The sequence below is a fragment of the Camelus dromedarius genome, chromosome 4 (assembly GCF_036321535.1).
Source record: "Camelus dromedarius isolate mCamDro1 chromosome 4, mCamDro1.pat, whole genome shotgun sequence".
Taxonomy (NCBI): Eukaryota; Metazoa; Chordata; class Mammalia; order Artiodactyla; family Camelidae; genus Camelus; species Camelus dromedarius.
Window position 1 is genome coordinate 28394248 of NC_087439.1, and position 14096 is coordinate 28408343.

The 14096-nt window shown below is 32.4% G+C and overlaps 1 protein-coding gene across 5 annotated transcripts in view; it reads right to left on the bottom strand.

Annotated features, from left to right (window-relative positions):
- ORC4 (origin recognition complex subunit 4) overlaps positions 1-14096 on the bottom strand; it is a 63936-nt gene that overhangs the window by 3978 nt on the left and 45862 nt on the right. For 4 of the 5 annotated variants that reach the window (XM_010974755.3, XM_064484756.1, XM_031451368.2 and 1 more), the window contains 7 exons: positions 13669-13717; positions 11697-11848; positions 8962-9135; positions 4748-4834; positions 1708-1816; positions 872-967; positions 723-790 (listed from right to left, as the gene is read on the bottom strand). In XM_010974755.3, coding sequence (XP_010973057.1) covers positions 723-790; positions 872-967; positions 1708-1816; positions 4748-4834; positions 8962-9135; positions 11697-11848; positions 13669-13717 — 735 coding nt within the window. Of the gene's footprint in view, positions 1-722; positions 791-854; positions 968-1707; positions 1817-4747; positions 4835-8961; positions 9136-11696; positions 11849-13668; positions 13718-14096 lie in introns of those variants that run through there. The other variant, XM_064484755.1, reaches the window with a different exon arrangement.

Below are 14096 nucleotides of genomic sequence, written 5' to 3' on the forward strand. Positions count from 1 at the left end.
AGGAATCTAAAGAGCAATTATTTCCAATGAATAATCACTGGATTAAGATGTGCTTTAAGTGTAAACACACAGAATTTCAAAGACTTAACACAAAAGAAAATAAGAACACTTCATTAATAATTGTCTATACTGACTACAGATAGAAAGATTTTTGTATATTAAAATTTACTGTTCAAGTGAATTTCACTTTTTTTCCCCACTTTTTTGTTGCTACTAGAAAACCTAAAATTATATTATGTGGCTCACATTATACTTCTGGTGGACAATGGTTTGCTAAAATAAAGTTCATCAAATTTTAAAACTCATGCCTCACCCAACACCTAACAAAACTTTCTCTGTATACTCTCACCAGCCAGTGAGATTTTGTCCTTTATTTTCTTAATGACTCACTGTGTCTCTTTTTACTGCTGAAATTATAATGCCAACTCGGGGTGGAAAAGGATAGGGTTGTATCTGTGTATTAGACTGTAATAAGTTCCTTTTCAGGCTGCAAGTGCTAGGAAGAGACATTAGAGGGCGGTATACCCCCACAAACTATAAAACAACTGGCTGCATTGTTCAGAATTATTCAAATATTTCATTTTTAGATTGTTTTGAAAAAAGCCCTATGATAATACCTAATGTTTCAAAATTAATGAAAGTACAACTATTATATATACAATCACATTATATGTAAAAATATACCTATCTACAAAAAAGTAACAACGAATTTAAAATCTTACCTTCATGACAACAGGTTTCTCAAAATTATAAACGGAATGGGCCTTCCTTTGAACAAATTTCTGAAACTCTGGACAGAAAGCAATGACATTAGTACCTTTAAATAAGCAGTGAGGTAGAGTCAGAAAGGACTATCAAAGTCTCATCTTACCATTATAAACCATTTGAAAATTAAAGGGCTCCTCTTCATAGATGTCATTTAAATGTTTCATTGCTATGATAAGACAGATTTCTAAGACTGACAGACCTGTAATAAAAGGGAAACAAACTATGAGGTATAGTTTACTTGCTGATACCTAAGGTTGAAATAACTGTCTTCCAAACAGAAGGACAAAGCGAAAGACCATGGTTTTGAGGGGTGGGAAGTGATCAAGACACCACCCCAGGTTTGCATGTGTTTCGGTCACTAGTATCTATTAAATCTTAAAGCAAGTTACTCAACCTCCCTGAGCTTTACATCTGTAAAATAAGGATCTTTCTAAACTTCCAGAGATGTTATAAGGATTATAGACAATATTATCAAGAACTTTCCACAAGCCCACAGTAAACATAAACCAAAGCTGCAATTATTAAGTTACTTTAAATCACAAATCACAAAGGGCCCTGGATTATTCACAATTCCTAATCCCCTGGAAATTGTATCTAAATTTTTCTCCTGGAGAGAAGGCTCATTAGATTCTCAAAAGGGACAGTGAATGCAAATTGCTAAAAGCCAGTGCTGTTCCGTAGCACTTGGTGCAATGAGAATGCCGGCAAGAGTCTTAGCTGGATTTCCAATGTGCAAGGGAGGCAGTGTCAAGTTTCTTTCACTTTAAATGAGAATAATAGTATTTTTTAAAGGGCTCAGTTAAAGAATCTATGGCTATAAAAGTATTCTGTATATAAAACACTATGCCCAATGTTACTTATAATTTTGAAAAGCATTCTATTATATAAACTCAAAGTTATTAAAAAAAAAAAAAGCTACTAATCAAGCAGGTTTCTCACCATGTACAATGTTTGCTTTAGAGTCCATGCTACACAGCTGGTTTGCCTCCATCAGATGTGCTGCAGTCACAAAGGGGTATGACGGTGTTACGCGATTTAAAGCAAGCATCTAGGGAAATGCAGATCAGAAAAACAAATACTTATTTACTTGGCCATTTTGGAGGTATCACTGAACAAAACTTCTTAATTTAGAATTATGGGAGAGTAAATATTAATGCTTTGGAAAGCTATTCTCTCATATTTTACCCTATTAAAATACAGTATTTCAATCCCTATGCCTTATAAATGTAAAGCATAAAAAAGTTCTTGCTGCTTTCACTACTCCTTCCCACTTACATATCTTGTTTACAATTCAAGAGAAAAACATTTAAAAAGGAGCACAGCAAGGAGAAGAGACCAAAAATAATATTATTCAAAGCCCCAGATCAAACCAAACCAAACCAAACCAAACCAATCTGTGACTTGTAAAAACTTTCTTACCACCCAGTTAACCAACCCAGGTTACTGTTGAGTGATAGACAGAAGCCAGCTACTTTATGTTAAATTGTATAAAAAAGAAAAAAAGAAAAACAAAACTATACCCAGAAACAACTGTCCTTGAAAGCAGAGTTCACTTTTTATGGAGAAAGCTGTCTTTCCAACAGCTAACAAAACTCCTAGATTTGAAGATTTGTAACTTTCACATCATCTAAATTTTATTTTTTAATTTATTTTACTGAAATATAACTGACTCAACATTTAAATTTAGTCCTATCAATAGGGTTAGCAGATCTGGCAGATAAAAATGCACGACATCTGATTAAATTTCAATTCCAGGTAAACAATAGTTTCTTAGCGAAAGCATCTAGTAATATTTGGGAGATATTTATACTAGAAACTCCCCCTTTTAACCAGGGCCCAGGGTCCTTAACTGAACAGAAGGGTTTGGCCATCCTTGTTCTTCATTTCCTTACTGGGAGGAACCCAGGTACCCAGTAGCCCCTTCCTTTTATCTCTTCTTTTTCCTTTATTATAAAATATTCTGACATATAAAAAGGCAAGAGAATAATATAGTGAGTATCTGTGATCGCTTCCTCAGCTTACGAAATATAAACTTAGAGCTGAAGCCCCTGGCTCTTGCCCTGGGTGACTCTCTACTCTTCTCCATGCAGAGAAAAAATCATGCATGTCTAATTCTTCTGCTACATATCTTTGTATTCCTAGACAATATAGAGTAATTCTCAAGTTTTAGATAAATACTATATTGTATTCATGCAACTGTTTCTTCACTGAATTCATGTCAAGATGTCGATCCTAGTTTACTCATTTTTTTTGTTAGATTCCTTTGATCTACTCACAATTATTATTTCCTTACTGATGGGCATCTGTAATTTCCTTTTTTTGCAATTATAAACAACGCTGCATTAAACAATCTTGTAATGCCTTCTTGTGCATCCAAGTCTTTCGAGATACCTAAATTTGCCAAATTGCTCTCCAAAGTACCTATGTATATTTACACTACTAGTAGGCAGCAGTAAATTTAATAGTCACAGATACCATCCCATCAGGCATAAACTTCTGACACCTACCAGACTGGCAGAACAAAAAAGTTTAATTGTAAAGTGTAAATTGTACCATTTCCCTAATTACTGGAAAGGTTAAACATCTTTGCAAATTATAAGTCATGTGGGATTCTATATTGGTAGACTGCTTGCTCATATTCTTAGTTTTTTCTTTATAGATTACTGTAGAAGCTCTTTATATATTATGGATAGTGCTGATGATTACATGGATTGCATTTTTCCTCTCCTAATCAAGTCTTCACTTCTTCTATGGTATCTTCTGGTGTCCAGACATTTAAAAATTCAGTGTCATTAACTTTAACCATCTTTTCTGTTATGGCTTGTGATTTGTGTAACTTCTCTAAGAAATCTTTCTCTAGCTCAAGAATACAAACATAATCTCATATTTTTCTTCTACTTTTTTTCAAGTTTTGGTTTTGTATACACATTTAGGTTTATCTACCTGAAATTTACTTTTGGCTATGCAAATGAGGCTTTTTTTCTATGTGTAGAACTCCTGATTTTTTTGTTGTTGTTGTTGAAAAATTATCCAAACTATATTTAATCTGTTAAGTCTTTTTTTCTTTATAATTTCCACTAATTCCAAAACTTCTCTTAAATAAGAAAAACAAAAATTAAGCCATTACCTTGAATTAAAAATGTAATAGGAAACTGGCAAAACAAAGGTTTTTCATATTGACAATTCTGAGGCAGATACTTTCCCAAAATAATGAGAGGTGTATGTATATGTACATACATGTGTCTATATGTGTTTGTCTATCCTCCGTATACCATAAGTTTAGCAAATAAAGTCCAATTTTGGCATAAATAACTAAAATCTCTACTCTAAAAATTCTTAGTCCCAGAATTCCTTTATGATAAAGACAGCTGTTGTTGAAAATGGCAGTATGCTTTTGATAAATGGGATAACTGTCCACCCTCACCATTCTTCCCCCCCCCCTTTACTGTCCTTATTTGACATAATGCAAGAAGTTCTAGCCATTGCAAAAAGATAAGAAAAAGAAATAAAAGATATACAGATTAGAAAGAAAAAACCTCTCTATTTGCAGATGATGATTGTCTACATAGAAAATCTCAAGGTATCTATTAAAAAAAACTCCTAAAATAAATGAATTCAGTAACGTTGCAGAATACAACATTGACACAAAAATCAATCACATTTCTATATACTAACAATGAGCTTGCTGAAACCAAAATTAAAAACAAAATATCATTTACAATTGCTCCAAGGAAATTAACATTTAAGTACACACTGTAAACGTGTACAGGATCTGTGTGTGAGAATTATAAGATGATGATGAAAGAAGTCAAAGAAGAACTAAATAAAAGAAGTGATATACCATATTCAGGGACTGGAAGACCGAATGTAGTAAATATGTTAATTCTCCAAAAATTTATCTAGAGGTGTAACCAATTCCCATCAGAACATAATTAACTAGTTAAAGAAAATAAGTGATAAAAATAAAACTAATACAAACCAATAGCATGTGCAATGACCGCAGGTTTTTGCTAACATTGAAATGCTTCTGCAGTATTTCTCTCACACTTCTATCTTCTGAGAGACTCTTTTAAGAGGAAAAAAAAAAAATCAAAACCGAATTAAAGAAAAATGCAGTGTAAAACCTAAATATAATCTTGTGCCTCACTGGTTGGTGTACCTCATTAAGTCTATGTGGTGTTTATTCATTATTAAATAGGTGCTGGTCTCATTTGTGGAACACAAATATCAAAATCAAATTTCCACTCTACTTTTTTTCTTATCCCTTTATGTTAATTCCAAAGACACAAAGATAAAACATAATCCTTGCTACCACAAAATTTCTAGTCTAAAAAGGGAAACTATAGAGTCCTACTAGTGGCATGATCAAAATGCAGCACAAAATCCAACAGAGAATAAGAGTTACCATACTCAGGAAAACAAGGTGAAGTATTACAAAGAATGCTTAAATTGTATGAATCAATAGGCTACAAAGAAGAAAGAGCATTTCAGTTATAGGAAACAATGAGCAATGCAGATTATGACATCCTAACAGATGAATATATGATGATAAAACTATTGATGAAAGAAATTTACTCTGCAAAAATTCAATTATTTTTTAAAACAGTATTTGCTCTACTTATATATGCTTCAAAGGGTTAATCTTCTCAACTCTGCCTTTCTGCTTATTTCTGTACTTTTTTAGAGGTCTGAATCCCACTCACCTTTCTTCTGAAAGCTATCACCTTCTTGTTTATATAATTTATTAATCTGCTTTTAAAAAGTCAACAAGATTTACATGTGAGCCTTAAAAAAACTTATTACATTTTTAATTTTTCCTTGATTCAAACACTATAAACTACTTGACAAGACTATTATCAATAACCACTTATTGGATGCCTATTATATTTAATTATGATAGTCACTGAAGACGTTAGATATTGGGTTTTGTAAAATGACTAAATTTCTTACTGCTCTGGACTGAAAGCTCCTTTTTGGTTGGCTCAGGAAATGATGTAAGGATAGTAAGACAGAGATAACTGACTAACAACACCCCTTATAAGAACATGGGGCAAATTCCCAGAAATAAAGCAGATTTCCCTTGTTATTCAGGGAATTTGATATAGTTCCTCTTCAATGATGAGCATATGAGTAGCAGCTACAGAAACAAGTTCTTAATGTGCTCACACTGCAGTTTGCTTGGCTGGTGCCCTCTTCATAGCTAGGTTCTAAGGAGAATGTTATAGGATTACACTAGTACCTCAGGACTCATGCTGCTCCAGGGATAAGTCAGTGGCAGCAGTAGATGTACTAAATCTCCTAGACTGTTCCTGCTAAATTTTCTCACTTCTGTTAACTAAACAGGCTGAGGCTAAGGCTAAGACAGTAGGTAAATCTTTCTTGAACTTAGCTGGTACTTTGAGGGCATTTCCTTTGAGGAGAATCAGCAATGGTCCTTTTAAATGTTCTTTTATACAAAGATTTTTCTTATACTGCCATGCCAAGGTGCTTTTTATTCTGCTTACTTACATATTTTGACTCATTTGTGGGTAGGGCTAAAACATTCAAGTTAGGCAGGATGTGCAGGTTACGGCCTATCCTGAAGATATTTCTTGGGTGAGATTCTATTAGCAACCTGCTACTATATCATTGCTTTTGGTTTATGTTAATCAGAAAAACTTGCTGGATAGTCAGCACTGAGTGAGAGGATAGCTCCCTCAATGCACCCTCTCTTTCCTGGGCAGGGCCTCTGGCCATGGTGCTGACATATTTTTTCAATGCTCATTTATTAGCATTTCAAAGGGAGGTGGCAAATGATAATTAAGATAAGGCAAAAAAATATCAGAACTAAGAGACACAAGCTCCAGTGGTACTAGTTCTATCTTATGAAAGAACAGCAAGACTGTCAAAAAAGATGACAGGATAGTGCTCACATTCATCCTTACCATCTGCCCCTAAAATCAGTGATGTAACATCAGCAAAAAAAGACCAAAAGCCTAAGAGTTAGCCACTTTACTACCACATGCTTACCATTTTCTGAGCCATACAAAGTCATGCTTCACCAGTAACCCTCACCATCTACTTCCTTTATATACTCACTCTAAGATGCTCAGAATACAACATAGCTGGGAAGGACAGAAAGAAGGATGACAGCACAGTATAACCTGGGCTTATGTAGTCATCTTAGGAAAAGAAGGCAAGCAGGGGTGAAAATAATAAAAGCTCTGGGAAAGCATAGACACTTAAATACTATGAAAAACTACATTTGATTGGTAAAGCAATTTAAAAAAAAAAAACCACACTGTTGTAACAAGACAATCAGTTCAGGAGTTGTAGGTGAAAGTCCGTGAGACACTCAAAAGTGGATTCAGATGGCAAAGATCCAGAGCTCTGATCCACTCCAGACCTATGTAAGGGAAGAGACAATGTGAGAGCACCAACTATAAAAAGTGTTCTTAAAGCAAGGACTCTTATAATTAGATATATTATCAAGAAAAAACTTATATATAAGTTACCCAATTAGAAAAAGTAAAAAAGGTAAAACAGTATTTAAGGTTTGTATCCTTATGTACACACAAATTTAGCATGTATCTAAGGTCTGAAATGCTATGAACGAAATAATTACTTTGTAGTAAAAGCAGCGAGGATGGGCATGGACATAAGGGAAAATTCTACCTTTGACCATGTATTCTTACGCACTGATTTAATTTTGTTCAATAAACTTCTAATATAGAAAATGTGTCAAAATTAATAGTGCTTACATGAGCAGACTATATTTTAAAATCAAAAGAAGAGTGTTTCAGTTATGCAAGATGAGTGAGTTCTGGAGATGTTAACGTATAGCAATGTAACTATAGTTAACAATACAGCACTGTATACTTGAAATTTGCTTAGAGAATAGAACCTAAGTTTATCTTACCACACACACATGAAAGAAAGGAAGAAAGAGGAGGCGAGTGGAGGATGGGAGAGGAAGGAAGAAAAGAAGGAGGCAAGAAGGAAGGAAAGAAATCTATGTGAGGAAGGAAGAAAAGAAGGAGGCAGGCAGGAAGGAAAGAAATCTAAGAAATAGCTTGACTGTGGTATTTCACAATCTATATCAAAGTATCAAGCTGTACATCTTAAATATAAGCAACTTCTAATTTGTCAATTATACCTCAATAAAGGCAGGAAAAAACAAGAATCAGTTAAGAGCAATAAATAAAAATTCTCACTTTTAATATGGTATTAATATTTAAGGTTTTGTAGTAAAAAGAATATAATCTATCATTACTACTTTAACATAAAACAATCTTTTTTGAGTGCCAGTGAATACAGACTGTTTAACTCTAAGCAGAGATCTACTCATCCTCACTCATTAGTATTTAACATTACAGACCAGTTTTTCCCAATTCTTTCAAAACCAAGGACTCTTTATATTATTTTCCACTTTCACAGGACCCACATTTTTGAAAGACTTTAACGTGTGAGATTTATTCAGTAACACCGGTTTTTAATTGTCATTAAACACATATTTACACCCATACATTCTCTCCCTTCTCTCTGCCAACTAAAACTTGTCAGTATAAGATAAATGGATGCTAGTAAGCTCAGTTGATATAATAATGGCCTGTAAAATTTAGGCTCTTCAGCTTAAGCATAAGTAAATTTACAGAGTCCATAAGGTTCAGTAAATGTTTAAAACAACATGCGTATGTGCATTTCTAACTTAAGACCCTCAGGGCTCCAAGGACTCAAAGATGGGATTTGTCAATGTAGCTAATATAACCAAAGGTGTCACAGTATGAATTTTCTCTTAATAGACTCAATGAGAAAAGAGCTTGTTTATGAGAATTGGAAAAAAAAAATCCACACTGGATAGGTATGAACATTACTAAGCTAATATATTGCTAAACTTATAAAATAAAGGAAATAAATTTTTAATGATTAAAGTTCATTACCAAAATAATATAAAATATAAACCACATATAAATAAAATAGATCTCATTAAAGTTCTTTTGAAAAAAAATTAGAAGCTGTGACATAAACTGTTTTTTAAAAGAAAATACACATACAAAAAAGTATAATTTGTATTCATGCAGTTTTATGCCACAGTAACATTAGAAATTTTATATTAATTTACAAATTTTAAAAATATGCAAGTTTTAACTGCTTTCAAATAGCATAGCAAGACACAAAAATTACTTCAACATTATTGTCTTTGTCCCAAACTACCTGAACATTCTCATTCCACTTCTCAGCGAAAATCTTGTCTGGAAATACTGCAGGAAGAGATAATTGTTCTTTAAATATTTTAAGATACTGTGGAAAACCAAATGAATTCATTAAGTGTATCTGCCGGTGAGAAAATCGTGACTTCACTCTTTTTTCTAAGAGTTCCAAAATATCCTTAAAAACAAACAAAAATCTCAGTAAGATGCATGTTAGACCATACCAATGTTAGAGATGTAACTATCTGAACTATCACTTACAATTAGCAATGCTTATCCTATAATGCACAATAAGCATTAAAAATTACACAAGCCTCTAAAAATTCAAATTATTCCCTGATCTACTTGGGGTTACAAGGCAGTAGGTAAGAGATTATGGCATGGAAATAAAACAAGCTTCTAAAAATATTTTTAATGCAAGCTAGTTTAAACAGTCGCCTTCTAAGCATTTATAGGCCTGGTGACGTCATGCCTTTTTCTAACCATGTTCTTCTCAGGTAATCTTTAACACCGCAAGACCAACAATAATTTTTTTTAAATGATAAGTATATTGAATAGTTATATGCCACAGTAATATGAAGAGTTTCAATAAGGTATTTTGTATATTCTATGAAGAATTCAGGTAAAAAACTAAGATAATAAAATGTAGTTAGATGTCTTAACTAACATGAAAATTTAAACATCTTCGCTTTTTTATGTAACAGAGCCTCAAGAAAAAGCATGTAATGGAGAAAAGTTCAGTTTCACTAAACTATACAAATTTAAGCTAAAGCCATGCTAGACTTAAGGAAAAAAACTACAGAAGAGGAAGCTGGTGGGAACACAGCATGATGTTGGTAAATTATTGTCTTCTGGCTTTTTTATAGTAACATTTATAAAACTACTTGTATTCATGTTATTCTTCCTTAAAAAGTTAGAAATCAACATTAGTGTCAATTTTCTATAATAAAAAAAGTTAAGGAAAAGAACAGAAAACCTGTGGTGAGACCCAGAAATATGAATTTTCCAATCTACCCAGATGATTTTCATAGTAACTAGGTTAAGAAGCCAATGATACAGAGGAAAGAATTAAAGTAATCAAGTAGGGATCATGATTAGTTTGGGAAGGAAGACAGGAAAGATTAATTGCTTGGGGTTAGAGGGAGAGGGTGAATGAAAAACCTGAAATAGGTTTTTCTTTCTATAGGCTAAAGAAAGATGTAGTGCCAGCATAAAAGAATTAAAAGTAATGTTCAAAGACAGAAAATATTATACATTTATTTTCTACTAGGGAGCCGTTCCGGATCACCCAGACAGGTAGGTGTTTGAAAGGTAGTGGATGCAACATTCTGCAAGCAATAATTAAGAGCCTGAACTTGGGAATAGGAAGAGATGGAAGTAAAAAAATTTTAGAGGTTAACAGTAACTGATACTTGAGTGGTGCATAGTAATGACAGAAATTGGTAATGTAGGACAGAAGGAATAGTTTAAAAAAAATTATTGCCACAGGGAAGAGGTTATTTGCTGGCAAAAATCACTGCTTCATCTATCTTTTTGCTCTTTCCCTATAAACATGGAGATACAGATATACTTAGACTTGAAGAACTGCACAGTTGGAGAATTATACATACAGAATAAAAAAAAAAGCCTCTGATAATACAGCTAAGGAGATACTAACCCTTTCTTTGGTCCCTCAATGGGTCAGTAACATTTGCCACTGCCACTTCCACCAGAGGAAGAGTTTTTAGCAAGAAAGAATGTGCTTCCTTAACCCCTGTGATAGATTGCTACCTTTTGAAAAAAAGAATTAAGATACGTGGAGAACCAGCCAGATTTTTCTGAGAGAGGCTTATTATGAAAGCATACATCATAAGCTCTAGAGTACTGGGGAAGGAAGACAGAGAAAGCCACTCCTAAGAGAAATAATACTGAAAGGACTGTCGGAAGATAAACTTAATGAAGAGTTTGACATTTCTAAAAAAAGAGAAAGAGCTGTAGAAAGAGAGGAAGTAAAAGGGCCTGAAATAAGCCTGCAAAAAAGGAGGGAAAAGAAGGATGAAAGCTATGGATGCATGGCAGCCAAAGTATAAGAAGACAGGTGACTCTAAATACAAGTTTTACCTAATTCAATAAGAAAGTTCATATGAGGATAAGAGAAGAAGGTAAACAAAAAAGACCTATGTAAGCTGTCTAAAAGTACAAATAGTTCAACGTCTATGGAGTCTTCACAAAGTATTGTCACAGTAACATTAAAACTATGGTTAAAATCCTTCTGAAATCTACCAAGGAGCAAAGAAGCCACTATCTACTATGACAGCTTGACAGAAAAAAATCCCTTGCATTTCCAAAGAATGTGTATTTACAGAGTTGGTATAGTATCATTTTGAGCTGATTCCAAGCATTTTCAAAATATGGAAAGAATCTTAAATGTACAAAGTAGAAATTATTAGCAATTTTTATAAAATGGTGGTGAGATTTTAAAACTTTCTCTTTATTCGCTAATGTATAAACTATATTTTTTAGCATCATCTGACTTCACATTCTTTATTCAGTAATTCCATTGGAGGGAGAGAGGCATTAGTTTATGAGCACCTGTGATAAATGTTTTGTTTTCCTCAACTGAGTTGAAAAGTTGGGATAAATGTATGAGGCACTGATGAACATGTTTGAAAAATGACCTACATAAGTGACTAAGTCAGTAATTAAGCTTTAATTTTCTAAATATTATTATAATTAATTTTTTTAAATAGAAAGACTTACCAATCTACATGTAAGACCAATAACTGCTACTGGAGTCTGTGCAGATTGAGAAATGTCAAAAAGATTATAGAGGAGTGTTTGGTTCTTATGATGAGCAAAAAGATCAAATTCATCTAATATGAAGATCACTGGGCAACTACTAGTCCGGTCACCTAAGAAAATATAAGGTTTTTATATCAATAACCAGTTATATCAACCTTTCTTAAGTTCCCAAGCTATTTACCACATTTCATTTTTTAAAACTCAATTCAACAAACATATATTGATAACCTGCTTTGGGTAGGGCACTTACCAATGCATGTACATTTATTCAATAAAAAACATTATTCATAGGACAATAGCCCTTATCAAGTAGCTTATAGTCTAATTACTAGAGTCTAGCAGTTTACTGATGAAAAGTTAAAAATATCATTTAAACAGAGACTAAGTTTTTAAAATTATGTAAACGTAATTATTTCGTCATCAGAAAATTGACAAGGATCTTTTAATAAATACACAGACCAAAACATTTTGGGATTAAATATAAGGAACACAAAACTACTATTTCCGAAGAGACTGACTTAGTTAGTAGAAATGCAAAGTAAATCTTTACACAGAAATAATTTTTATAGACAATGATTACACTATGAAGTCCAACCGAAGCCACTTTAACTCCTTCTAACGACAATTTTAGTATGTGAAAAGCAGAGAAAAGTGTGGATTCATTTTTCTCATCATAACAGTGGAAACTACTTTAGCAGAGGAATCACTATTACCTTAAAGTCTAAGACTTTACATTTGCATAAACAAGTGGAAAAAGATCTGATAATGGGACACTTACTCCAATAGATAACAAAACACATGTACTAACCTAAATGTCATAAAAACCACAGGGTCAACTCAAAAGTCTAAAAACAGATCTACATAATATAAAAATACAGTTTTAGATAAAACACAGCATTACATATCAATGTGAAAAGTGTTTTATTCAAGATTAGATCTCTATACCTTACCAAAATAAATTCCTGCCAAATTATGAATTACAAATATATGCATTAGATGAAAACATAACTGAATGTCTTCAAAATATGGAGAGAGAAAATTTTGACTATGTAAAGTTTACAAATTCTGTTGAGCAGAAAAGTCCAAGCCAAATTTAGGAAAAGAAAAAAACAAAACAAATGCAAGAATTCCCGGAAGTATGAGATAAAACCACTGAAAAAAGGCAAAGAACCAACAGGAAATATACAAACCAGGACATACCAATGACCAATTAAAACATAAAATGAACATCATCAGTACCCAAACCATGTAAATTAAAGTAAGATATAATTTTTTCTATCAAATAGGCAAACATGAAAATAATTGTTTTTGAGGTTGTGGGAAAAAAAAAACTTCTAAACATGCTTAGAAAATAGACTTTCTTGGGTAGTTTGGTAATATTTATTCTTTTAAATTTGGAAGCTTTCAATACAGAATTCTACTCATTGAAATTTACCTCAGGAAATACCTGGTTAATTATTTAAGCATTTCTTTCTAATTATACAAAATTTGAAATAAAAGTCAACAACTGATGATTAATAAGTTATAATTTGTTACATTTACAATTTTAAATTATAGTTAATATATCTTTAAAGTGCAATATATGAGAACCATACAACTGATATACATCAGTATTTCCTGATGTGAAAAGATGCTTACAACATACTGTTGTTAGTAAGTGAAAAGACATATATTATACAACAATATAGAAAGGATTTTATTTTATAAAAAATTATGCCTATCTATACCAATGATATACTGCAGGTAAATAAAGTTATGAAACCAAATGTTAACTGGAATAATCGTTATTATCAGGGATTGCAGTGATCAATACTTCATTCTATTTTATATTTACTTTATTGTGGTTTTTTATAAAAGCATGTATTATAATAAAGGGAAAAATAAAGCTAGACAAATATCTTTTGACACTATTAAATACAGTAATATTTACCTTTTTTTAAAGCTTCCAGAAGAAATGAAAGGTTTTCAGCAAAGCTTCCCTGAATAACAATAAAAGATACCATGACTAGAAGTTTAGTGAAATAAAGAATTAGAGAGCCCTCTTATAATTCAACATTGTAACACTGTATTTTCTTTCTGGTAAATGAGTCATTAGCTAGATTCTGAGCTGAATATCTCTATGTTTACAATCTAAAACTTAAATACAAAAGCAGAGATAGCACAGCACTAAAAATGGCATTATTATGTCATGTTCAAAATTTTATATTTTCTAGATAAAGTCCATAAAACTGTTAACTTTATTTAAAGGTAGTTTTAAAAACTGTTATATTCTAAGTACAGTCAGACAACAAGAAATCTTGCACTTTGTATCTTCAAACACATCAGTCTCTTGCAAGTGTAAAATTTGTCCAAAAGGAA